This window comes from Ambystoma mexicanum, chromosome 4q, assembly GCF_040938575.1.
Source record: "Ambystoma mexicanum isolate Mex_15411 chromosome 4q, UKY_AmexF1_1, whole genome shotgun sequence".
Classification (NCBI taxonomy): Eukaryota; Metazoa; Chordata; class Amphibia; order Caudata; family Ambystomatidae; genus Ambystoma; species Ambystoma mexicanum.
The window spans coordinates 398,260,273-398,288,139 of record NC_090928.1 but is presented as its reverse complement, the minus strand read 5'-3'; the positions used below and the strand labels follow the sequence as shown (position 1 = coordinate 398,288,139).

General features: G+C 45.7%; 1 protein-coding gene across 1 annotated transcript in view; it reads right to left on the bottom strand.

The window, feature by feature from the left end:
• Window positions 1-27,867, bottom strand: part of RYR2 (ryanodine receptor 2) — a 3,854,281-nt gene that overhangs the window by 23,363 nt on the left and 3,803,051 nt on the right. The window contains exons 103-104 of the mRNA XM_069607971.1: window positions 6,575-6,675; window positions 4,663-4,714 (exon numbers count right to left, since the gene is read on the bottom strand). Coding sequence (XP_069464072.1) covers window positions 4,663-4,714; window positions 6,575-6,675 — 153 coding nt within the window. The remainder of the gene's footprint in view (window positions 1-4,662; window positions 4,715-6,574; window positions 6,676-27,867) is intronic.

The window sequence follows — 27,867 nt, the reverse complement described above, 5'->3', positions numbered from 1 at the left end:
AACACTGGCAAGTCTCGCAGTTCTATTCTGGATTAGTTGAAGGGGGCGAAGAGAGGAAAGAGGTAGATTAAGGAAGAGGCAGTTGCAGTAGTCCAGCCTAGAGCGAACCAGGGCTCTGAAGACGTTGTGCTTCTGGGGGAGGGGGAGGAAAGGTAGAATGCCCCTGAGGAGGTGGAGCTGAAAGTTGGACTTCTTGCCAAGGTCTGTGATGTGGGGGGGGGGGAAAGAGATGGAGGAGTCCAAGAATATCCCAAGGTGTTTTTGTCTCACAAGTGAGTGAGGGGAGGGGACCCAAGGAGGCTGGCTAGGGAGTGCAGGGGGAGTGAAAGATCAGGCATACCAATGAGAAGGATCTCCGTCTTACTGGCATTAAAGCAGATATCATTGGCAGAGCCCCATGTCTGAATAGTAGTCAGACAGTCAGGTATGAGAGAGGAGGAGCATGAGGTGGAGGATGGCAGCATGAAGGAGAGCGGTGTGTTGTCTGCATAATACTGGAAATGAGGAGAGAAGTTGGAGATCAGGTGGGCCAAAGGGGCCATTTAGATTCTGAAGAGCCAAGGCGATAGGTATTTTTCTCTCCTCCTCCTCACTCTCTACCTTTGGCATCCATCAGGGCTTTATCCTATTTGCACTTGGCAGGGTCTGTTTGAAAGGACAGAGGTCAGCCATGCCAGTGCCTGGTCAGTGATGCCTAGGGTATCATGGAGATCGTTTATGAGAATGGAGTGGTTGACTGTGTCAAAGGCGGAAGAACGATCAAGGGGGAACAGAACAGAGGGAGTGTTTGAGTCCAGGTTAGAGAGCAGGTCATCACAGATGTTCAGTAGAGCAGTTTCCATGCCTCTGGAAGCCCTGAAACCGGACTGGTGGTCATGGACGCAGCCAGTCATTTCATTGTGGAGGGTCAATTGGGGTAGGACAGCTTCTCCATGAGTTTGTCCAAGAAAGGGGTGATAGAGAAAGGGTGACGGTTAGACGGGCAAGAGGGGTCAGCAAATGGTTTTTTTAGGAGAGGCTGTACAAGAGTGTGCTTAAGGGGTTGTGGGAAAGAGCTAGTGGCAAAGGAGTGATTGTAGAGGTCAGCCAAGGCTGGGGCGAGAGAGGCAACGTTGTCCTTAATGGTTCTGGAGGAGCAGGGAAGCACCGGTTTAGAGGAGACTTACATAGAGCGGACAACTCTAGAGATCTCATCTTTCTCTCCCATTGCACCAGATGAGAGTAAGGAGGGGCAAGGGCGGACCGGGGGAGGCAAGAGAAGGGGTGTGCAGGAGTGAGCAAATGACAGAGAGGGCAGGATGTCCAGAGTTTTGGAGGAGAAATGAGTGGCCAGTGCAGTGCAGAGGGACTGGGAGGGAGGAGAGGAGAAGACTGGAAGGAACTCACCAATCCTACTGCAGAGATGCAGGTTTGGATATGAGCCCTCTTGGAGCAGATGGTAAGATGATATTGCCTTTGGAGTAGGCGGCAGGCTAGTTTGTCAGGGGATGAGCTAGATGTCTGCCATTTCTGCTCTGCAGCTTTGCACTTGCGTTTCAAAGCTGCAAAGTCAAAGTCATACCAAGAGTTGCATTTGAAAACTGGCTTCATTCAGATCCTCATGACAGGGGCAAGGATGTCCATAGTGTTAGAGATAGAGAGATGGAGATTAGTTAGAACAGAGTCAGAAGGAGAGTCAAAAGAAGGGGAAGGAGGGATGAAGGAAGAGGCAAATGCAGAGACAGACACACACTTCATCGGTCGAGGTCAAGGTGGGAAGAAAGGAGAAAGTGGTTGGATCAGGATAGAGGTGTAGTAAGAGGGTTGGAGAATGGGATGTCCATTGGGATTACAGCATCCAGGGTTTGTCTGGCAGAGTGAGTTGGGCCAGAGGGAAGGATAGAGAGGGAAAGAGTCACAGAGGCTGCGAAAGAGTACAGTGGCCACATCTGGAGAGTCGAGGTGGATGTTTAAGAGCCCAAGGAAGATGAGTTTGGGGGAGTAGGCAAGAAGAAAGGAGGACAGGTCCTCCCATTCTGAGAGGAAGAGGGAGGTCGGTCCAGCGAGGCTATAGATGGTAGCCAGAGTAAGAGAGAAGGTAGGCGAGAGAGATAGCTTGTATTCTAGCCTTTCAAAGGATGAGTAGGTTTGAGTGGGGATGATGGAGGCAGGAGCCCACACAGGGAAGATCAGAGCCACTCCTCCACCAGGCTGGGAGGGCCTGGGATTGGACAGGATCTTGTAGCCCTCAGGAAGAAGAGTGTCAAAAGCAGTGACAAAGCTGGCCTTGAACCATGTCTCAGTGAGAGCAAGGATGTCAAGGTCTTCAAGGAGGAGACATTAGCCACAAAACCTTACTTCCTCAACCAGGAGTGGCGCCTGGCCACCGTGCTGGTGGACATGGCCCTTGCCACACAGTCTGCTGTGTCCAGCCTTGACTGTAGCATTTGGCATGTGGCCCCCTTGCCATCAGAGACCAGGGAGTGGAAACCGTCCCTCATCTCTCCCTTTGGGATTTGCTCGGCCGCATTGGCCACTGCTGTCCAAAGGCCGAAGAAGAACTTTGCCATGGCACAAGAGGCATTCACGGTCCGCAGTGCCAGACTGCCGGACGCAAATACTTCTTGCTCCATGCACCATACCTATTACTTTCCCTGTCTGGTAAAAGGGACGGGAAAGTAGATGTCTTCAGGCAAGCCGTAGCAGCCTGGACCACCAAGCTCTCCGGAGAACTGTGTGAGGAGGGAAAGGCTGGCTCTGGCAGGGCAGTACAGTGTTTCTTTGTCCTGCCTGTGGACAGAAAGTGGCAGAGGCTTGCTTCTACCATGCCTTCTACCACCACATTGAATGGCAGAAGCGTCTCTTTCTTGTGCGCCTTGTTCAGAATGTCACAAAGTCCATATTGAACCTTGGACCTAGATGCTGCTGACCATACAAGAGTACTAGCCATCAAGCACTGGTATGCGGTTTTACCGTTGTGGGAGCTGGCAAGAAATCCATCTCCCAGGACGTCTCAAGACCGCTGGCTCTTTGCAGGTCCTCGGCCACTGCCAGCACAACCTCAGCGTTCCTGTAGAATTCCTCCTGGAAATCCCTCATCTCCATTGTGCACATAGGTTCCAGCCCAAAAGGGACCTTGTCATCCTCATCATCATAGATGTCATACATCTTTGGCATAAAAGCATCCATAGGGAGTAAGGCTTATTCTCACACAGCCGCTCTATCCACGATGGCGCTGAGGCAGCACTGACCAAAGCCGGGGCCTGTGGATGCTGAGTTGCCTCAGCTTCTTTTTGGCCCAGGCACGAGTCTATAGGTGTGCAGGAGTGATCCCTGAGGGTACCCTGCGGGTCACAACAGACGCGGTGGAACCCTGCGGACCATATCCGAAGCCGAAAGCATCATCATCTGTGCCACTGGTGTCTTGGCCAAAATATCTTCAGGTGAAAACTCTGCCATTCTTCCGGTCAGGAAAATTGGGTCAGAAATGGTACCTCTTTTTGCTGCTCAGGCAAGTCCCTGGAGCTGTGGGCTTTTCTTCTTTGAAGAGGAAGACAAATGTCGGTGCAAGGACTCATTCAGACACCGGGACCTCTTTAGATCCTTCTTTCTCTTCTGCTCCTTTTCCCTGTGTGGAGCACCCCGTTCTTCGGAGCGCTAATCCGTGTGGTGTGACCACGATCGAAATCGCGGTGCCTCACCCATAACCTTGTGGACGAGGTGAATATGTTCGACGCCCTCTCCTGAAGGGCGTTCAGTGCATGGACTAGCACGACCCACATTTCTGGGTGTCGTGGTCCTCACCCAAGTTGTATAAACAGATCCGGTTCGGATCCGAGACCAACATCTGTTGGTCACAATCCGCAGATGACTTAAATCCTGAGGCCTTAGACGGAGTTGAAGAAGATGGCCTTGCCAGAATTAAAGGCAAATCATTTTGGGGTTAGGGCATAAAAGAAAGGAAAAGAGGTAAAGAAAAGAGCCAGTCGTCAGTGCATTGGGTTAGAGATTGGGTCGGAGTTATTGAGAAAGCTCTGCCAAGCAAGCGTCGGGTTGGGGAGGGGGATGAGGCGTTCCATTGGAGAACAGATGAAAAAAAGACCAGAGGATAAATGGATATTTTTTGTAAATGCTATGCTTTTTATTTTTAATCTTTGGATAGGAATGCTGTTACTTATTAGAAAAACAGAAATGGCGGCTATTCATTTCAGTATTTACAATTTTGGGGCGACAAAAACAAATGGTTTCAGCTCAAACTCACAAGACATATAAGTGTATCATAAATTGATTGATTGTGCGCAGAGTACCCAGGAAGTTGGCACTAGACAAAGACCTAAGCATAGTTTAAAGAATTATACATCCTTGGGGCACCACAGTGTGACATAGGTGACATAATCTAGACTAGTAATACACAAATAAGTGTACCATGTGGACATTGTTAAGCGCTGCAGAACACTGTGACTCAAAGATTGAACAAATGGGCATGAAACAAGCACAGTCTAGGGCCCACAACGCAACATCTAGATTCTCAAACTGACCACATCATGTACTTTAACAAGAGACACGAACAAGAACAAGTGTGAAGAGTTTACCCCGGGAAAGAACATTGTAAGCATGCACATAGGAAGACTAGATAGGACATAAGTCCCTGTATTTGTACATGGTTTAGAAAAGTATGCTCACCTGGCCCGTATGCTCCGTTTCATCTTTGTTTATGAGGTACATGAAAAAGAACCTACAATGACAATGATCTTTTTAGGAACATTATACAAGCAAATGCCAACTGATCACATATCAGATATCCTTAAAAGTCAAACACTACTGCCCATGGACTTTGGCCTGGTACCACGTAAACCATTGAAGCTGATTTTCTATCACACACACTGAATTTGATCATTTTTAACAATGCAAGGTTTTCTGTGTTGAAATGCCAGTAAAACTGATGGTCGATTCAATAGAAATTCTACAACACTAGAACTGTTTAATGTACACATTGACGCAAGGTAACAGAAACGTGCACCTGTGCAAGTGCAATTTTGCACGGTATAAGTGCTAGGGCAAAGTTTGCTCTAGTGCAAACAACATTGGAGCCACATTAGAAAACGTTTGTATCATGGCAAGTGCAATTTTGCATGGTATTGGCACAAGGGCAAAAACTGCCCTAGTTCAAAAAACAGATATTTTCAATGCATTTTTGCACCAGGGGAAGTTTGCCCTAGTGCGAATACCATTCCGTATTTGAACTGGGGCAACCTTTGCCCAGGTGCAAAAATGCACTGAAAGAAGAGGAATTTACCCAATGTTGAACTTTACATGTACATGCTATTAGCACTAGTGCAATGTTGAAAATGTGTTCTAATATGGCCCAAATATTTTTTGCACTAAGCCAATTCCCTGCACTGATGGGAAATAATGTATCAACACCTGGGACTGCCTTCCTGAAAAGAGAGCATCAGGCTTGAAAAACGCTAGAAGGCACACACCATATGAGTTGCCGGCTACACTGAGAACTGGCGTACGCCATTTCTATCTTCAATTTCTTTTTGGGAGAACCGGACTCCAGAGGGTCAGCACCGGGATCACTCTACCCCACTCAGGAATACTGCACTGTCAGTTCCTGCTCCCCACCCACTGAGGTTAAGCTACTACAGTAATGGGGGAGTGTCCGCTCTCAGCACCTTGAGGCTACTAGGACCAGAATTCCCCGCACTGATGGGCAATTAATTCATCATCAACACCAGGGGCTGCTTTCCTGGTGAGAGCACGAGGCTGGAAGGCGCTAGAAGGAGAACACTACATGAGAGTTGTCAGCTGCACTGAGAACTTGAGTGTGCCCTTCAGCATGTGTTTCATATATATATATTATATAGTGCAGTGTTCGCTGCACTATAGTTAAGGTGATTGCCTAGATCCCTAAGAAATCCGAAAATGTCATTGCTAATAGCCAAATTAGTCATGCAAGTCAAAGGTTATTTGCTTAACAAAACATTTGCCACACACCCCGCTGCCATGCCCAAGACTGGAAATTTCAGGAAACATTTGTTAATAAATGAAAAAGTTATTAAAATAGCAAAACAATACTGTTTTCAGATTATTCTCATTCATTTTTCTGTAGAGAAATAAATATATATACACACACACACACATATATATATATATATATGTACTAAGTTAATCCTACACCTTGATGAAATGTACAATATATTCACAATAATGCATGTGTGATGTGTGCACACCGGCCTAGAAATGCTTCACATGTGGGCATAGCATATGCATAACTGCCCAGAAATGTCACATGCTGATTAAGGGACGGCATTGAGCTGCCAGATGTCTTGTGGGGGATGGTCTCCCTATATAGACAATATTTCCACCTCACCCTACAACCCAGGTAAAACTCTGACGTGCGGCCCATTTTCTTTCAGACAGAAAAATGAAACAATAAATGCCCATCTCCTTCCCCTGATGGATCACAGGGCTGCTCCTGCAATGCAACATTTCTATTTTCCTCTCCGCCATTTTATGAGATTGATTTCTTCCCTGGCAGGAGATGGAGGATGTCACGGGTGATGGAAGAGTTCGCGGCTCGTGTACTTACAGGTAATTGGCTAAGTTGTGCTCCTGCAAAGTGTGTGTTTCAAAGCCATGGGGCACCGTGTCAAAGTAATCATTGCCTATCCCGCAGATAAAGCACTTGGTCTAGGGAAAAGGAGAAAAAAGAAGAGTCAAACTGTGGAAATTCTCTTCAAGAATGAGAACAGTTTATTTTTAGTATGTGGCTACTTGCCTTCAGAATATACATTGCTTGGGTGCCGCATTTAACAAATATGTCCTTACACATGATGCTCGCTGTTAAAAGTACATTTTACACGTTTTTTTTTTAAATGCACTAGTTTCCCAAATTGCAAAGAGAAATGGTCCAGATATATTATCGAGCTGCTGTAACCAAGTAGTTGTAAAAAGCATGATATTCATGGTACAATGCAGAACTTTGATGGGGAACATGCCTGGTTAATAGGTGTGTTACCCCTTGACTGAGGAGCTGTCACAATGCATACAACATAGGGTTACTTTACATGCTAATTAGCATCTTGTTTAGCTACTCCACCTGACTAAATCATAATGTCATAGGGTAGTGTGCAGGATCCGAAGGAGGACGAAGACACAGTGTTGGCATTTCTATTTGGATGTTTATTAAATGATAAGAAAATTACTAACTTTCCCTATTGCTGTGTGTGTATTCCCAGCCTATATAAGTAACTAAGGGTCTCGTGGGCCATCAGGAAGTCATAAAACACAAAAAAGGTCCACTGTCCAAAAGCTAACCCTAACTGGCCCTACCACTATCCCAACACAAATTAGACCAGGAGAATGTCTCCCTCATCCTGATTGTCTTTTACCTCAAGATGTTCCCCTTGGATTTAAGCTTCTTATTAGTAGGTTAATTTCAAATAGAAAAGGACGCCCTCAGATTCTCACACTCTTTCCCCAATATATCCTCCTCCTAGGAGGCCAGGGAAAGGCCATCGCTTCTGGACCATGACCCTACAGGTGGATATGTGAGGGAGTTTCACCTGGGTGAAGGAGACTTGGGGAGTGGGAATGAGGCACCCTTGGATGAGATGCGGTATTCCCCATTTCCCTTTGATAGGGAGTTTAAAATCCCCCAGGCCTTTATAGGGTGTTACCAATCCTGTCCCTATTTTCCCATTGACACTTACTCATAGACACATCAGGATGGTACTGCGGCGAAGAAGAGTACCAAACACCACTTTGGTACTTAGACGAGGAAGAGGACAACACGAACAACAACATGGAAAAGGGACTTCCGCAACGAGAGTGAGTGGACTAGTTGTCAGAAGAACAATCAGTCTGACAGGGACTTTAAATTCCTCAGCACCTGTGAAGAAGGAATCGAAGAGGCTGCAGCCAGCTGGGAGGGTCAGAGCCACAATCGTGTTGTGTGCGAAGGCGAGAGGTTTGCAGGGGTCCCGGATAGTGCAGAGCTGAGGCAGCGGAAGGAGGATACGGTGCAAGGTGTAGATCCAGGCTGAACCGCTGGAGTGAAGCAGACGAGAGCCAGAGGACCCGCGAGGAAGTGCCCGTCCCGCTGACAGCCTGCCAGTGAAAAAAGCAAAGCCGGCGAACGACAGCACACCACAGATGCAAGGCACCACACAGAGAAGCTGAACCACGGCAGGCGGGAGACTTGCAGAACTGCTGTATGCATAATCTGGTGAGTCCACCTAGCGAAGGGGACCCAGGCATGGCGAGGGGGCAGTTAAGCCCATATGAATGGTTGAACTTCAAGTATTTTTTAATACTGACCTGAAGGACTGAAAACTGAACAAGGAAGAAAGTTGATGCAAAGAATGTGTTTCAAAGACAATGAACTTTAACAATAAAAGTGGCCCAAAACAGCAAATGAATCCTAACGGAAACATTGGCCAAATTGAGAGAAAGTTGAAAATGAATATTGATACAAATCCTGTGGGTGAAGGAAACCCTTAACAGATAAAAGGTGGCCAACTACCTACGGAGAAACTGCATGCAACATTGGTATAAGAGAAATCATTTAGCCTGGCATGTGAATAAACCAGGCTCCACTGTAGAATGTAAGCAGTGGCATTATGCGCTTAAAGCGATCGGTTGCGTGACCTGTAATGGGCGAACTGTGCGGTTCAACAACTGCACCTGGACCAAGGACACATCTAATAAATAAAAAGGAAGTTTTGTGCTACAAGAAACTGCCAATCAAAGATATTGCAAGTTATGTGTTTCAAGTAAAAATAACTTATTTTGTGAACCTTGTGAATAACCAGAGGAGCTGGGACGTATCCCAGGTGATTGAATATTGAATATTGAAAAAAAGAAAGATTGTGAACTGCCTTGAAACTTGGGCAAGGGAACTCTGTTGCAAGCCAGATATTGGAAGAAGCTCTGAACTTGGAGATGAACACTTTTCAGTTTGACACTGATATTCCTACACTTCATGTACAAATAGGTGTGAGGGCAAGTAAGGATGTATGTCTCTGTCAAAAACCTATAGTTCCAGTTAGGTAGGGATAGATAGGTATAGTTTCACCTTAGCATAGAGCAAGAAAGGCCCTTTTCCAACCCTTTTTGCTTTGAATAAAAGTGTGTATCCCAAACTTCATTTTCTGTTGTCTGTGTCTACTTCTCTTGCCACCCTTTTTTATACATTCTTTTAACTCTTTCACAAGTTCTGTATGGTTTCCCTTCTCTTGTTGTTTTCCAGGAATCCATTTTGTGTCTCTCTCTTATCTTTTTCTCCACATTGAATATTGGTAGTTTGTACCTCCTCATCTGTGGTATGCTTTCTTGATATCATCCCTCTCCTGGGGTGATATGTTTGGCTTATCTTTACTCTTATGGGCCTCCCTTGCCCTCCCTTCATAGGATTCTCCTTCTGGTTTATAGTCTCTCCCTCTTAGCGTATATAGTACTCTCCCCACTTCCCAAGGTATTTGTATCTCAGTATTACTGGTATTTCTTCCAGCAATTATTGTGATTCGCTTTCTTTTTATTATAGTTCCACTTCCTCGATTTCCACATTACAGTCTCGTCATTTCTATTGAGACAAGTCCCTGCTATTCCATAATGATCCCCGGGCAGCCTTACAGTTCTCCCATTCTCCACATTGCCTTGGATTCTGTGGGGGAATGTCTCCGTGGCCTCTCTTTGCTCGGGGTCTGTCCAGTTGCTTGTTTTCTCAGCATCCCCGTCTTCTCCGTGCTCTCACTCTGTGAGCTGGTAACGATGTGGGTATTCAGGTGATTTGCTGCTTTCACAGCGCAGTGGTTTTGGCATTGTCTTGTGGGCACCCGGCCAACCACGAGGTCGTCATGGTCATGCCACCACCGTCTGTTTCTCGGTTTTTCTCTCCTGGCGGATGCTTTGTATTAGGTGCTTTGCTCTCGTTCTGACAGCAGTTTCCAAATCCGCGGGCTCTGTTGCTCTCAGTGACTCCTCCCCTCCCCTCTCAGCTCTTACATTGCCAAGGGGCCTCTGTCAAGTTAGTCCAAGTCTTGATCAGGGGGCCCGGTAGAAGAACTCGAAGGAGTAGTCGTTGAGTTCTTCCTACCAATATGTCCCTTTGTAGTTTACTTTGGAAATACAAAGGGACCGATTAGTCGAAAGATGGATACACTGCAGGAGCTGGAGATGGACACGGACACCGTAGAATGCAGAAAAGGTAGCCGACTCTGGAACGCTGCTGTGACTGTTGATGTGTACGGACAACGTGGACTGTAGAAATGTAAAGCCGTATATCAGAAAAGGTCAAGAGACATAGCATGAGAGAAAAAGTCAAGAGATGAAAATAAGCACTTTTGTAGCAGGACTAACAAATAATAAGCATAGATTGACTTACCAACGGGCAGGCACTAGGAAGACCCTACCGAGGAACTCTACAAAACCCAACCTATCCCTAACTCACAACGAAACGAGGACGCCCAGGCGGGATTCAGCAGTCTCTAGTCCACAGACTACCCCGACGAAACGAGGATGCCTATCGACCTGAGCGCAAGGTGCCAGTCTCTAGTTCGTGTGCTAGTCTCTTGGGTTATGCAGATTCACTCAGGTAAGACAGTTGGGATGTTGCCCAGGTAATGGCGTACTGTCGGATCGTTGTTCCTTTAACGCCGCGGGATGAATCCAATTGTCAATGAAGGATGAGTACTTATTTTGTTGTTGCAAGGATGGTCAAGAAATCCGGGGTTCAACAAGGTGCGGGCATTGCAGTGTACATAGATAGGAGGCAAGAAACACCAATAGCATTCCGGGGTTCAGCAACGTGCGGACAGTATAGATAGAACAGTAGGCAAGGCAGGTCAAACAGCGTTCGGGATTCGGCAACGTGTAAGCAGTTCAGTAGCAGACAAACAGTAGGAAAAAGGCAGTTCAACAGCGTTCCGGGTTTGGCAGCATGTAAGCAGTTCAGTAGCAAACAGGAAAACAAGGCGGCCAAAAACACAGACTGCGATCAAGGTCAAAAACAATTAGCAGGCGCATTCAAGGGAAACAGGACATAGGTACGAGAGCTGTGATTCAAATGAAATCAGAAGCCGTGAGTACGGCTACCCGGAAGCGTTATAACGGGTAGCCGTGACCTCGTTTGGCTCCTCCTCCTCCCTATAGCGCGGTAGTCTTGCTTGTGGAGAGGACGCCATAATCGCCATGTTAACATGGCAGCACGCTTTCGGAAAGGGCGTTTTGGCTCGTTAAGAGAGGGACAGAGTTTACTTGAGATGTGCAAGGTACGCTGTTGTAGACCTAGGTCTGAATGTTTTGTGGTAATCCTGATAGCCTCCCAGTTTGCGTACGTACATCTCTGCCTCGGCGTGTCCTCCTCTTCCTCGTCCCAATTAAATGGAGATTTCTGTTTGAAGGGATAGATCCTCTTCATTACTGGTAACAGTATATTATAGTTTTCTCTTCAACCAAGTCTCTGGATTGCATACTGTTCTGTAGATATGATATTCCCATGTATGCCACCATAGGGTATGACAAAGATTTCCTCACAGGAACGGGAGTCCTTGTCCCCAAAGGGGGAGTCTCTCCCAGTGAGGCGTCACTTGCCTTGACCCCCTAAGTAAGGTGTTGCGGAGCGGGCTCACCATCCTATCCTCACAGGGGGCTCCACCTTGTGGACAAGGGGCAAATTCCCTTGTTTCATCACAGTAGGCATTTCAAGACCCAGATGGAACATTTATTTACCTACTTTGGGGAGGCAGCAGGTACTAAAATGTCATGTTAGATACATAACCTGATCTCAGTGCAGACCGTAAAACTTCAGGCCTTAATACCCAACTTTAAAACAAGAAATGGGCTGTAGGGAAATTTAACTGAGGGCACTTAGGGGTTAAAAAAAAAATCATAATTTAGAAGAGGACTGTACAACCCAACATGCAAGGCATGTTGACCGGGATTGGTAGCCCAAATCCTTTGAAAAATATGTGTTCAAACAACGGAAGTCTATTTGTAAAGCTATTGTATTTGGTTTGCATTCCTTGATACGGTTTGTAGGTCTGAGACATTAATGTACTGTTAGTAGTATTGCAATGGAAACAAGTATGGCTGAAAGCAGAATTCTTTGGCATCGTGACAAAGATACCCATTCTAATTTGTGACTTGTGTGATAGTAGTATATGCTTAACCCCTAGGTGTTTACCCAGTTTCATTCACCACCTTGTGTCTTCCGGGTATTCTACTACCCGATTTATTAATACATGATAGACTGTCAAAAGTGCTTACTTATCTGTGAGAATAATGGGTATATTAACTTGGAGATTTTAGTTCTGTTTTGCGTTGTTCTCTTTTTGCGTTGCTATGTTTATGTATTGTTGAAAGTGACATATATTGCTCTAACTTTTGCATTTAAATTTGTCCAATATTTATACTTCTCAAAACTCCAAAGAATGAGTTGGATTAAAACATTTGGCAGTGGGTCTCTTAGCTATTATCTACAGATGATACTTGATATAGCAGATTCCAGGGCTTCCTGAAGGTGAAGCCATAGGAGAACATGTTTTTCCCTGGATTTTACATGTTTATTTTTGCAAAAGCATGACAATCCTGTGTGTACTTGGCCAGTGAAATGGAAGCAGTCCTTCGCTCGTATATGTGTTGTTGAAAAGAGCTTCTCTTTGTAAGCTTGTATAGACACCGCTTTTGGGTGTTGTGAGAAACCTAGGGGTATTCTCCCACGTAGACCCAGAGAATCCTCTATTCAGTTGGCCTGGGGAGGGCTGTTGCTTTCGGATCCCAAACCTGGGGGTGTACGAGCCAGGGAGGATCACCTGGGTAGGGGAGTCCAGGGTTGTGATAATGAAAATACCTCAAGTGAGACATGGTTTCTCAATAGGATAATAGGCAAAGAGGAAGCAGTCTTTGAACCCTTTATGGGGTATGCAGGTCCCATTGTCCCTGATCAGAGAGAGGTGGGAACACCATATTAGCACAAAAACAGGCAGGGAGTTAGATTTAAAGTCATATTGTTGTTTCCTCTGACCCAACACCTGTTTGTCTACCCACATTCTAAACCCAAGGGGAGGCCAACAAGATCAGTACCTTTATGGCAGGGGATCAGGAGTAGGAAACCACTTAAGATAAGGGGAATCACCCCAGTGGTATAAAAACAGAGCCAGGAGAATCCCCTCTTTCCTCTGTCAGTCATCCTATGATTACTCCACCCATAAAGATAATTTTCAATCCTATTTCCTCTTCCCCTCCCCATTTCCAACAAATACTAAGACGATGAGGAGACAACTAAGATCAGTAAAGATTACCCGTAGGAATAATATGAGGAAAGTAAGGGAAACCTACTTTAGAGAAAACCACTGTCCCACTAGTAGAGTCAGGCATTTCTAAGTAACCATTCACATCTGGCTCCACTTGACTCTGTGTTCAGCTATAAACAGACCCTCCAGCTTATAGCGATTTTGCGATCCCGCAAATGCCGCGAAACCAGCAGTTTTGCGTAAAATGCTGCGCAAACGGCCGTTTTGCGCAAAAACGGCTGTAGTTTTTGCAGGTTTTTTTTTGCAAAAACAATTAACAAAAAAAATCCTCAGGGTCCCAGATTCTCAAAACTTATCAATGCAAGAAATGAAATGCGCAAACACATCTCATCACTTGCACCCAAAAAAAGAGCAGCCCAATCCACAAGGGACACTTGAATGGGCACATTTTGTTATAAAATGCACAAGGGACACCTGAATGGGCATATTTTATGTGCGGCCATTCAGATGGCCTTTTTCACCTCTGAGTAAATCAGGGGGCATTTCTGCCATATTAAAAGGGCATCCTAAATTTCCATGCAAGATGCACTTTTAAATGTGCAGAAATAGTAAGCAACCCTACGCGCACAGGAGCTGGGGGTGCCACTGCATGACAGGGGGCCTCATTACAAGTCTGGCGGTAGCCGTGCCGGTAAAAACGGCACGGCTGGCGCCAGAGTCATTTTTTTTCTGGCAGTCCCTCCCGCCAGACGCTGGAAAAAAGAAAATCCCCATTCCCATTGGACTCAATGGGAATGGGGAGGACGGATGCACCGGCACTGTGTGCACCAGTGCCGGTGCATCCGCCAAGGTCTGTGAGCGGGTGTCGTTCCGCCGCCAGGTCAGACCTGGCGGGCTGAAAGGCACCCACTCGTAGAACTCGTAGTTTGCCATTGTTCCAGACCGGCAACCTCACAATGACCCCCAGGGTCTTTCTTGACCCGGTCATGGATTTATTTTAAGGTATGAACCACTGCTATGTCGCTTGCATTTCTATTCCTCAATCAGGATAGAAATGCGTTTTTTGGGTTCGCATTTTACAGTGGACGTGCTGGGAGCTTGCAGAAAACTGTACCATTCGACCGATTTTTTGGCAGTCAAAATGGTTAGTACCTTGAATAGAAGCACTCTCCCGACAATTTGACCTATTTCGCCAGTACCATCCGATCGATTTTTATAAATACCGAACATGTGGAGCGGGGGTTGCAGGGTTGTCGTCACCCGCTCCTTATGTTCATTATTTTGGCCTTGGGGATTGCAGGGGTGTCCCCCGCGTTCTCAAAATTGGAGGTGGGGGTCTGAAAACAAAAACTAAAAAAAATAAAAAGGGACCCTGCGGCGTCAGATCTGTCCTGCGTTAGAGGGATTGATCTGACACCGCAGGGTTGGAGGGGAAGCGGCAGCGACCAAGCATTTAACTAGGGGAGGGGGCGGGTTGATGGTGAAAGGTACATTTTGGGTTGTTTGGCTGAAGTGCAAATCTATTTGCGGGAAAATGGACTACGGTCAATTCCGCCGCAAATAATTACACCTCTGTCAAACCACCCAGAACCCTATTCAAGGCAGCTCTCCAGTGCACAATTTGCACTACAGCTCCTCCTCGTGGAAATGCGATGGTCGCCTTTGAGAATAAGGTGACCTGCTCATTTCCAAAAAAGGGTTATCTAAAAATAGCATATCCTCGGCTTAAATGTCCCATTTTTTGAGGATCATGGTCAAAATCTACATTTTTAAAAAACAGTCACACTATGAAAGGGAAAGGAGAGACAGGAAGAGTTATTGGTGAGATGTGACGTGATAGTCAAGAAAGCAGAAGGAGAGCAGTGGGTCAGAGGAGGAAGCAGTGTACAAGAGAGCAGAGGAAGCAGTGATGCAGTGGGCCAGAAATCTGAGAGCGAGCGGAGGTACAGAAAGTAGATGGAGCATGTGGTCAGGGGGAGCAGTGAGCCAGAAAGCAGAGAGGAAGCGGTTGGCCGGAAAGAGGCAGTGAGCTGTAGATTTGGAAAAAAGATGAAGAGTGCGATAGAATGGGAGAAAGGATGCAAGATGCAGAAGCAGCACAAAAGAATGAAGGACTGTATATTGCAGGAGGAATTATAGAGTGTAAGGTGTGAGTTGGGAGTATGATTTGAAGTTTGACAGGGGCGGGGAAGTGCAAATTGTGACTTGACAGTGTGACATAGCAAGTTAGTATTTGTATGATAGAGTGAGAGGTTCAGGAATGCAAGTTGTAATGGGGTGTTGGTGAGCTGTGTGATGTGTGTTAGTGAGAGAGGTGTGTGGGTGTTTGGGGGATTTGACAACATAGAAGGGGAAAAGTTTCAGCATTACAACTGATAATGATCAATTTAGTCAATACTATTAAATAGGCATGCACATTAAAACAGAAATGTAGCCAAAACAAAAAACTGTTTTGCCAAGCCAGAGACATATGTGTCATGATGCCTACCCCAAAGGAGCCAGAACGGGCCCAGCAACCCCAGAGGCAGACATCATGTTCCCGAGGGAAGTCCCAGCGGCCCCAGGTAGGGGCCCTTTGGACTCAGTCCTGGCGCCAAAGGCCAAAGGCGCCAGGCTCATAAAGGATGACTTTGTATTAAGAAGTGCTTGGTGTGAACTTACCTGATGCAGACCGTGCTGCAACATCCAGGCCACCTAGAGGCCTGGATGGGACTATTTTACCTATGGGACTACTTTACCACACAGGTGTGGCCGGAGGAAGAATACATACCTTAGAGGAAGAATACATACCTGGAACTACTTTGAAGGCTATTTAAGCCACGCCCAAGCAGCAACTCACGCTTCGCGTTGTTCTGCACCTAGCAGCTGGACGCTCACCGTGTCTGCTCCTGCATCCGGACTCCAGCCGCGCCCGACAGCATCCTGGAACACCTGTAAAGGGAGAAGAGAGGAGAACAGGAGAAAGAAGAGACATTACCTGCTTGATCCGCATTCCAGGGTCATCTCGCCGACGATCCTAAAGGGAAGACATTCATTTTTAAAAGCACATCGCATAGCTCGCTGCAGCGCAGCATTCCACTCACCTTTACTAGGCGCCTTCTTGCCCATCAGCGACCATCTGGATCTTCCGCCGCATTTCAGCGCCTAAAGGAGAAAAAGATAAGAACAAAGGTGAGCTGGGGAAGAGAATATGAAAGGCATAATTTCCACCATAAGACTTACCTGTTGGGTCAATCCCTCTTCACTTCGGGTCGGCGCCGTTTCTTCAGCATTTCTGAACCCCGGCCCCTAAGGGGGGAAAAGACATTAGCATTAGTAAGCGACTGCAAGGACATTAGCGGAACGCTCATCGAAGACTTACCTGATATTTATTGGGACATCTCTTCTCACTTCGGGTCGGCGCCGTATCTTCGGCATTTCCGAACCCCGGCCCCTAAGGGGAAAAAGACACAAGCATTAGTGCATTAATGCAAGAACACTAGAGTAACCACTCATCAAAAACTCACCAGAATTTTCCTTCGACGGTTCCATTCCCTAACTCGGAATCTTCATTCAGCACCTGAAATAGAGAAAACAGACAATGGTTATTTAAAGTTTGAACTTGCAACAGAATTCTTACGATGCCTTACCGGAAAAGTCAAGCGAACTTAAACTCTCACCAATCCGAGATCCAGTGAAGTAACTGGATAACAACGCACCCCTGCATCAGAAGCAGGATGGAGAGCTCGTCCTTTCAGACCCTAAGGTGAGACTTCACGGGGAATCGCAGAAGGGTTTCGTGGAGGGTGAGAAGGGGAGTGGGAGGCCTACACATTATCCTGCACACTGTTAATACTCCCTTTTCACACACAGAAGGATATTTCTACGAGCCAGACAAGCCAGATTTAGGGGTCCGGTCCATTCCATCTTCCGAGTCCTGCGCATCACCCTAGAAGAGGCCACAGCAATCCAAACCAGGCCAGCGCCTCCGTGGGAGTCAGGTGAGCGTTACAATAGGGGATTCTTCCTATTAAATTAATACAAAAGATACATAATAATGACACCTTGACTCTCTTTTAGCCTTGCATTCTGCCTCTTTCCTACAATGTGGCAATCTTACACCCTACAGATAATACAAAATGTCCCACAAAAATGCAGCAATAAATAAAAATGTCCCACAAAAATGTCCCACAAAAATGCAGCAATAAATAAAGCTTTGTGCCGCAAAATTTGCCATTTCATGCCGCAAAATCCTGGAAGGTCTGTATAAAAAAGTGTGCCTTCTCACTGTTGAATGAACGAGCTGAAGAGGCATTTGGGACCAGAGAAGACACAAAGCTGGGAGCTGCAGGAAGGTGGATCCAGAGGAGAGCGGTGTGCTGCGATGCTGGCCCGGTGTGTAATATGGGCTGCACGTGGTTGGGGAGCTGTGTCTCCTGAGAGCCGGAGCAAGGCAGCTGGGACCAGGCACGTAATTTCACCAAAATACTAAGGGTAGCGGAAGTGACATCACATGACATTTGACCTCTGATGACATCACAGGAAGTGGTGTCATTTACACACACACACACACACACACACACTCTCTCTCTCTCTCTCTCTCTATGTGACATCACGTGAAGCATGGGATGCTACCTTTCACCCTTTGACAAAACAGGAAGTGACATCACATATTGTGCCTAGGTTCACTATGAAAAGTATGGTTGCGATATCACTATAGTGTTATATACATTTCATACAAGAATGGATCACCATATGTATCGTTAATCTCTGTCTGTATAGGCCCATATTAACAAATTACTTTGAATGCAAGCAGACGTCCAAGGCCAAATGAAAATGATATGTTATTATATAGCACTGCCGCATAAGTGCTTTATATAGAACAAACATACAATATCACTGAACTTGTGTTGGTACTCATTTATCAACCTCAGAAGGGTGAAAGGCCGAGTTGAGGTGTTTAGGAACAGGCTAAATCAGTGATTCGCCCCCTGAAGTGTGCCTGGCAATAAACCTTCATGAGTCTAGCAATTATTAGATAGAATTCCTGAAAGAGAAATGATTTGTTATTCCTATTCTTTTTTATTTAGGGTCACTGCTCAAAGTGTTACACTTGTGGAATCCCCTATTTTTTTTAAAGAGGCCTGAACAAGAAAGTCAGCCATTCCAAAAATAAAGAGCCACATGACACTGGCCACAGCCCAGGAGCTTACATTTAAAAATAAAATAGTTTAAAAAAAAATTATAAATTTCTTCTAGGGGCAGCAAGGGGGACCCTCAGGGGTAGCAACTGTGACCCCTGGCGACCCCAAAATGACATCCCTGGCTGGGACCCTGCTGCTGGAGTCTGTGCAATTGCTTGTTCCCATTGGCCTGGTCCAAGGGTGTCTGAGGGGAAGGTGGTGAGACCCTGATCTCGACCCAAAAGCATCCCAGAGAGACCGCTCGCCAGTGCTACGCTACCCGGTGAGTTTCACATTAGAGAAAGAGAAACTCTGGAGCGCGCTGGTGGCTGAAACTGGAAAGGGATGAAAAAGAAAGATTTGTAAACGGCACAAAGTAGAAAGCAAGATGGACATCTTTAAGAAACAGAAAGTAGAAAGAGAGAAAGCAGGTGAAAGAAAGTAACAGAAGAGAAACGCCACGCGTGAGCAGCCCAGAAATAAAAGACCGAAAGCAAAGCAGATAGATTTGGAAGAAAGGGCAATCGGCCTGAATGCAAAGTTAAAGCGGACAGAAGCAAAGCAAGAGGAAAGTGCGAGGGCGCACAAGAAAGTCAAGAGAGGGCAAGTGGCTCAAAAAGTAAAGTAAGGAGAAGGTGCAAGTAGGAACGAAGAAGGAAAGTGACAGTTTAAAGGTGCAAGCACACACAGAAAAGGAAAGAAAGTGCAAGTGTGCACAGCCAAAGACAGAAGTGAGTGAAAAAGGAGGGTGCAAGAAGCACAATAAAGAAGGAAGGTGCAAGAGGCAGATAAGAAGTATAGAGTGGAAAAGAACAGCGCAAGTGTGCACAACAAAGTGAAAGGGGCAAAAGACAGTGCAAGTGTGCACAACAAGCATCTGAAGATAACAGGTAGAAAGAAAAGTGCAAGTAAGGAATAAAGAGAGGGGAAAAGGATCAGAGTGGTCGCGCAAAGGAAAAGCAAAGAACCTGGCGTTTTCGAAAGCCTCTGATTCTTCCCCAGGAGAGGATTATATGTAAGAAAAGTTGTAAATAAGGAAAAGGCATATCCTGACCAACTGAGTTTGCGTTTGGAACTAGAGGGGCCTGAGCTTGGGAAAGGGCACCCCGAGAAACCTAAAGGGAACTGTGATATATTTTGCTTTTGTGTTCGAAGCTGGAAGAGGCTGACCTTAGAGAAGGGGAACCCTGAGAGGTCTACTTAAGAAATCAAAGTGCATCCTGATAGAACTGGCTTAGGGTTCTCTTCCCCATGTTCAGGCCCCTTCAAGCTTTCAAACACAGAGAGGCCCAACCAAGTTGGAGACGTATTGGTTTTCTTCATAGTGTTGAAAGAACTGAAGCGTTAGGAAGGGAATCCCGAGAAGCTTCAAAAGGAAATGTGATACATTTCTTTTGTGGTGTTTGAAACTTGAACAAGTTGAAGCTTGGGGAAGGGATCACCAAGGAACTCAAAGACACTGAAGGTATTTGAACTACCTGCAAGGACCCTGTGGCGAACGTCTTGCAGGCAGCCCTGTTTGATTGAACTCATGTTTGTGTTCTGTTAAACCATAACACATGTTTGTATAGAGAGAGGGCAAGTATAGGTTTAGACACAGACAGACTTTTTATTTGGACTTTCAGACAACAATGGCACTCAGAAGCATAATTTCAGGGAAACATCCCTTCAGAGTTAGGGTCAGTTAGGTATAACACCAACCCTAAAAGTTTAAATAAAGAATTTGAAATCTCACTTTCTGAGTCTGTGTCTCTCATGCCACCATGCCTGTCTCACAGTGTCCTAAAACAATGCTGATCTATTTTTTGCAATAATTGTTGCTATTTTATATTCCCCTGCATACTTGTGGTCCCATACGTGTGGTCTGCTGTGCTAACATATGGCACCACAGACTGTGGGCTATATTAATTGGACATGAGATTTAGTTTCAGAAACTAAGCTGGACAAGGAGCACACTAGAGAACTATTTTTTAATTTTTGTACTTTGCTGGCTCTCATCGTTTGGGTTTTCGTGTAGAATCTTGGTGATTTGATGCTTAAACAATGGTGCTTAAAAATCTCTAAAAATGCAAGAGACGTCAAGTTGTTTTGTAGATTCTGTCAGGCTACAGGGAGAGTGAGGCAAGGACAAGAAGTTCAGGGCTCTGCAATCACGGCAGGATTGAACCCCTAATTTAAATTGAACAATATATGGCCAGCTTATTTTGGTACATTTCTGCTCACCAGTAACTGTTGACTTATTTGTTTGGTGGATTGTTTTGAAGGTATGATTTTTAGCTGCATGGAAGGATTTTCTTTCTTTTGCTTCTATGTTTTTTCATCGTTCTTGATGTGTTCTTTTGTATTTTATCATAGTGGGCAATGGCATGCCATGATTAATTGCATCTGCAAATGTTCTATTATTGATATTGAGATGCTCTCCAGCTACTTTACATCAAGAAGGGGAATAACTCCTTTTCAATCTAACACTCCTTCTGCAATAGAATAATGAGATGAAGAGCCGGGTTGCTGGAGTTGATGGTTGTAGGAATGGAAAAGTGATGGTTCCGGAATCAGTAGATTTTTATTAACGTGCACAGTCTTTAAAAATGGGAAAACCCATCATCAGCATGTGCAGTCACTGTAATCAGAGGCACTGGACCTGTATGGTAGTCAACACCTGAACAAGAGTCCCTAAATAATTTAAAGTAGGGCAAAAAGACTGAACTAACAGCAGATGTTTGAGGCTGTCATAACTGGTCAATGTGCCAGAGAAATGTTCAGCGGCAGGGCTATAAACCACGACCAATGGGTGCAAGCCCTGCAAGATAAGTTGGACGCACTAGAGAGCTTGATGGGGGATGTTCTGAGTAGGAAAAACTACAAAAATACTAACAGCACATCCACAAACAGCCTTGCAAAGAAGGGGCAATCAAGGGGACAGAACAGACCCGGAAAAGGAAAACATCTGCTCCCTCAGGTCTAGAGAAGGAGCGTAAAAGAAGGACTCAAGAGGCTGTCAATGTTTTTGAAAAGCTCAGAGGTGCTTTTATGCAGAGATCAACAGTGCCGAGCCTCCTATCCCCATCCTCGGAGCGCAGAATATGGGTGACACCAATAAATCACCAGATACCGACTATCGACTCACATTCCTCAAGAATATTGAAAGGCGGTAAGAGAAATAGAAAAGAACATAGAGGAGCCCAAAGAGGAACTAGCACACAGGTTTGATCCGGAGAGTATAATGCACCCGAAATCTAATGACTGGCTACCACCTTCAAGAGTGACATTATACATGGCGCAAACCGATGGAGGGAAAAAAAGAGAAGGCTCTACATGCTATCGGAATACCCTCGGCCAGAACTCCTGGGGAAAGTGGCAGGAATACCGGAATTGGACCTGAGGATAACGGTTGTGTCAAATGCATCCAAGGATGTCAGGAAGGTCATGGATAGAGCCTGGGAAGGCTGTCAGGAGAAAGTGTTAGATCTGGCTGGGCCAATCGTGAAAATTACGGATCTTACAGAGAGCGCCAGAGGTAACGGGGAGCCGGTGGCCGCAGATACGCAGGCTAAATGGGCTCTGAATGGTCTGTGTGTCTATTAGGTAATGCTAATTCCTTCTCCTTTTGGAAGAAAGGGTGCAGCCTGTTACTGAAGATTGGCCCCAAGCTGGGGGATTAAGCCTCATACGAAGCAGGAGAGGCAGCGCAAGGGCTGTTGTTCATCGAGGCGGCTCCAAGGAGATGGGGAAATTTGTGCGATTATACATGGCCCTATAGAAGGCACAGTCCTCAATTAAGAATATTTTGGCCAGCCGTGTTTTTTCAGGGACTGGCCACAGTAGAGGCCCTTCATCTGGTTGATTCCAAATACAGAGAAGACCTCAGAATCATAGAACCCAATACTGGGAGTCTTGTCAGTAGGACTCGTTCTTCCCAGTCTGAGGGTGTAGTACCTGAGGACGCAGAGGGCAAGGCTATATCTGGCACCAAGGTGCTCAATCAGGTGATAGCAGCAATAGCGCGCTATCCTCTAGGGAGTGGGGGGAACAAGATACTTCTTAGCAAATTGGCACATGCTTTCCAGGGATGCCTGCCTGCTGCAGACAGTAGTGGGCTTCAGGATGGAGTTCATCTGCGGACCCATACAGAGGACACTAGCCAGATATCTAACGCAATCAGAGGCAGAAGACAGGCTGTTTGATGAAGAGCTGTGTCTACTACCTATGATGGGGGGGAAACCTTTCACTGAGCTCTCACACCAGTGTTCATCAGCAGCATGTTCCTAGTGCACCAGAAAGACAAAGTGCGGCCAGTCATCAGTTCCTTTAAATTTAATGGGTGGCTAGTCTACAGGCATTTCAAGATGGAAGGGATTCACCTTCTCTGGAACATTCTCCAAAAGGGAAACTGGTTAGTAAGAAAGGATTTGAAGAATGCGTATCTGAAGGTCCCGGTCACCAGCGATCACTGCACGTATCTGAGCTTCATATGAAAAGAGCAGGTATGGCAGCTCAAGTGCCTCCCGTTTGGGCTAGCTTCTCCTCCCTGGGCATTCACGAAGATCATGAGACTGGTAGCAGTGGCCATGGGGGAGAGTGGTATGAGAGTGATAGTTTATCTGGCTGATGTTCCAGTAGCAACAGTTTTTTCACTGCTAATATGAGAATAAGTGCAATGGGCATCGGATCTTCTGACATCACTGGGCTTCCTTATCAATCTGGAGAAGTCTGAGCTGACTCTAAGACAGCACATGACGTTTCTGGGGTTCGTAGTGGATACCACGAATGCGACCTTGTAGCTCCCAAGATAAGAGTGATAAAGAAAGAATTGCGGGTAGCTCTAGCAAAGACCCTGATATCGATTCGGTCACTAGCAAGGATTGTAGACTTGCTGGTGGCCTCTATCCAAGACATATTTCCAGGACCCCTATACTACAGGACTTTACAGCAGCTGACGATTCAACACCTCCAGGAAGGTCTGGGATATCATCAGCTAGTGCACTTAAACCGAGAAGGTAGGTCAGAATTGGAATGGTGTCTCCTCTGAGAAACCGGAAGGTGTTTCACTGACTACTACTCGGGGTCTGTCATCCAGGTGGCCAGGACACAGCCATCGCTATTGAATCCAGTTCCTGCGGGTGGACCAGTGTAGGAGGATCACCCGGATGAGGGGTCCTCGGGGAGTGGAAGTGGGACACAGACGGGTGAGACGCAGTACACTCTTGTTTATAACTCATTTTACCCATAGGATATTAAGAAACTCTACCCCCGCCCCCCTTTTCCAACACGAACACTTTTTTACATCATGAAAGACAACAGACTAAAACCAGAGCTTTTTAAGAGAGGTGCTCAGCTTCCTTCGAAAGCCAATTTGATTTTTATCAATGATCCCTGCATCTAGTGAACATTGGTCTAGATGTTTTAAAATGAGTGCAGAAAAGCTTTGACTTGAGACATCTAAGAGGGGGTGATAAGCCTATATTTTACTGGATCAAGTTGATTGCCCTTCCTATTCATTGGTATAATATGTGAGTTTTACCAAGACCTAACTTGAATGATGACTTGCGAGTATAAAGGTCAACATGGCTGGGTATCCTTTTAGAATGACATCCACAAGCACATCAGGGCCAAGACCTCGAGAATGCTTTCTTTTTGATTAGTTGGAATATATCTGAAGATTTCAAAATGCCAAGTGGAATCACCAGGTTTGATTGGATTTTTGTACAGTGTGACTGGTTTAGCATAAAGCTTGGTGTAATACTCTTTCCAAGTGACATCTGAAATTGGGTTTATCTGGGTATAATTCTGTAGGGAACCCATGTTATTTATCAAATGCCAGAAGTTATGATCATGATTGGGCGCTAGGGATTGCAACATTATTTTGGAGTCGCTCTGTAGAATAACATTTTATATAATTTCACACAGTTTGTATATGTTTGTTTTATTTATTTTTCTATAATTAGAGACTGAGAATCAATTTATTGTGGAGCGGACGTACGTTACTTAGCAATTCCTTTTTTTATTCTGTACATTCACATCAAAGGAATGAAGCCTAGAAGGTAGGGATTTTATTTTGAGGAATGCAAATATTTCACCATGTTGTTGCAAAGCTCACAAAAAGCTCAGAAAAGTTAAATGGGCCTACGTAGTCTTTATATTAGTTACTTACTGTCCTGTTAACTGTTTCTGCAAGTTTACAGTTAAACCCAAGTACCAGACTATGTTGCCAGACTAATCTGTTTAACCCCTTGGTAACCATTAATGTGCAGTGCCTTTCTCCAATATTCTTTAAGATCAGAAGCAGAACTCTGGAATGTTGGTATAGTTTTCTAGCACTTTTATTATCTTGAAAATCAAGAAAAGTTCTACTCTTTTCCCAAATCTATGAATCCAAGCCCTACTCTATAACAGAAACAAGTAAAAAGGGTGCTCTTCAAGATGTTAGGATGTTGTGAGAAACCCAAGGGTATCCTCACACCTACTCCTCTCGGATCCTCTTCTCAGGTGCCCAGGGAAAGGCCATTGTTTTTGGATCCTGATCCTGGGGGTGGAGAAGCGAAGGGAGGATCACCTGGGTGGATGGTCTTTGGGTATTGGAGAAGAGGATATTCGCAGGGGAGACATAATATTCCCCTTTACCTTATGAATACCAGTTCAAACCTCTCCCGGCCTTTATGGGCTATTGTAACATCTCCCCACATTTTCCATCATTCAACACACTATGGTACTGGGACAAGGAAGAGACAACTAAGATTGGTGAACACTAGTGAGTCATTTCACCAATCTAGTACTGCGATGAGGAAGAGGTCTGCAGAGTAGTGTAAAGGTCAGGCATGTCCCTTTAACTATGGTCAAGCGTGTCCCTTTAACCATGGTCAGGCAATTGGACTAAATGACTACCACCTGTGGTCACTTAGTAAGCCCAACAGATATAAAAATGTGGGCTGTTCACTTTCAGAGGGGACGCATAGCAGGCTGGAGCATGGAGCCGGCTGGAGCCGGAACCTGGCGAACTGGAAAGACAGGAGCGGGAAACACAAGTGCGGGAAGCCGTGTCAGGCCAGGCAAGGACCAGAGACGCTCGGGCCGAGGAAGGCCCAGAGAAGGTCAGGAAGTCCTGTGCACCCTCCTTGACGGGCGCAAGAAGGAGCTGTGGGGCGCCGAAGCACTCTGGTCATCGCAGACCTGAAGGAGAGTGAGCAGCACTCTTCCCGACCTGCTTGAGCAAAGAGCAGAGGCACAGCGAGGAAAGGAGTGAAGCAGACGGGAGCTGCCACCTGAAGCCGGTGAGTGCAGATGGAAAACACTCATTGATGATTTCGGAGCACCCTGGTATAGGACTTTCTCGAATGTAGAATACTTCGGAAACTGTCATAAGAACTTATGAATTGTGAAGCGAGTGCTTATAATCTTTAACTGAACGTGGTGAAACAGAAATACCGAATGAATTGAAAGCATTAATGAAATCTGTGCAGAATTAAAGCAACATAAAAGAATGAGTGAATAAGCAAGTAAGGAGTATGTTTCGAGTGGAATAAAAGCAACGCTCTGCAGGTGGGATATACCACAAAATGAATTGAATGAAATACAAGTGTTGGCAAAGTAGCAAATCCGAGGAAGGGTGTGAGAAGAGAAACAAGTATTGACACAAGCCAAGTGGTTAAGGAAATGCATGTTGAGCGGAAACCTGTATTGGTAGGAGCCAGAGAAGTATCAAAGGTGTAACCAAGTGAATGGTGACTAAGATAACCAGGTTAAAGCGTTGACAGTAAAAAGTATTCCTGATATCATGATTATTTTCTTCCAAGTGAAAGCAGTGAACAATTGTTGCTAAAGCAGATGGAAAAGGGGTACCGGTTGCGTGACATGTAATGGGTGGACCATGTGGTCAGACAACTGTGCCTAGACCGAGTGCCCTGCATGAAAAGCAAGTAAAAGGAGGAATCAAGAGTATTACCCATGGTAAAAGGTGGAGAGGATCCCAATATTTTGAGAACTGTTTTGTTTTGAACTTTGTTCAACTTTGAACCTCTGTCTTTAACTTGGGGAAGGGAACCCCGAGACTTTGTGGAACTGTCTTGAACTTGGGGAAGGGAACCCTGAGAGCTTTGTGGAACTGCTTTAACCTTGAGAAGGCGAGCTGAAAAGTAAGTCAGGAGCTGGAAGAAACTCCAAACGGTGTTTGGAACACTATTTGTTTTATTGCTGACATCTCTACGCATTGTCTAGCTTTAGTTGTGAGGGCAAGTATAGGTTTTGGACATAGTTGCTTTCCCTACCTTTAGAAAATACAAGACAAACAAAAAGACAGACTTTCAGTGGGCAGTTCCCACAAATATGTTGGCTTCCGTTCCCCAATGCTAGGTCTTTTTTTACCATAGGCCCTTGCCTATGTTTACAGTTCTGGGTATGCACTTCATGTCATGCTGGAGGGCCGCCCGGGACTCCATCCGAGGCCTCTTTGCATCTCTTCCTGGTGTAGATTTCTCTCTCTGCGTCTTTCTCCCTTTGAGGAGACTCATCTTTCTTGTTCCACACTCTGAAGTCCTTTCACACTCTCCGCACTCTGGGATTACCTCCTTCTCAGGCCACACTTTGGGTGTCTTTCAGCCTCTCCCCACTCTGGGACTTCTCTCTTTTCAACTCCACACTCTGAGGTTCTTTAAGTCTCGCCCCACTGTGGGGCTTTTCTCCTTCTCCATCCCCAGTCTGAGTTTCTTTCAGTCCCTTTTCACTCTAGGACTTCTTTCCTTTTCACACGCACTTTGGGGCTCTTTCAGTCTCTCCACACTCTGAGGCTTTCCTCAATCTCAGTCTCCAGACTAGGTTTCGCTCTCTCTTATTTCTCCCTACTTTGGCATTTTATTTTTATGCCCACTCTAGGGTTTCTTCCTTTTTCCTCTAATCTGGGCTTTCTTCCATCTCTATGCTCCATACATGGGTTTAAACTACGCATTTTGTGGGGCTTGAGGGGAAAAAAGGTCCAACTATACCCCCATATTTAATGAAATCTGTGAGTGGGTGGGTGGTTAAGATCTTTAAACTGAGCTTCAAAAATGAATTTGTATCTCAGACATTAAATAATTGGAGCAGCTAGATGTGGTAAGATTTGTGTGATCTGAACTGGTCGTTTCTGTAAGGACAATTTTTCATTGGAAACTTTAGGACATTTTCTCAGAATCTGTAGGTTTGTCACTCACACGTTCCTTCCCACTAGCCCACTCCTCACCTGATGATTCTGTGTGGGTCTTTACGGATTCGTCTGATGAGCTTTCCGGCTTTTCCCTCCAGGCTGTCTTTGTCGTTGTCTTGACGATCTTATTCTTCTGTTTGACGAAATAGGAGCGAGCTCCCCCGGAGGCCACCTTGCCTATAAGCAATTAACCCGGCAGAGGGGAACTCCGGGGACCCCACCCCAAACCAGGGAAAAGCCTTGCCGAAAAACCCTGTAAGATTGTGTAGCTGTAGCTGGCAGGAAGTTGTTG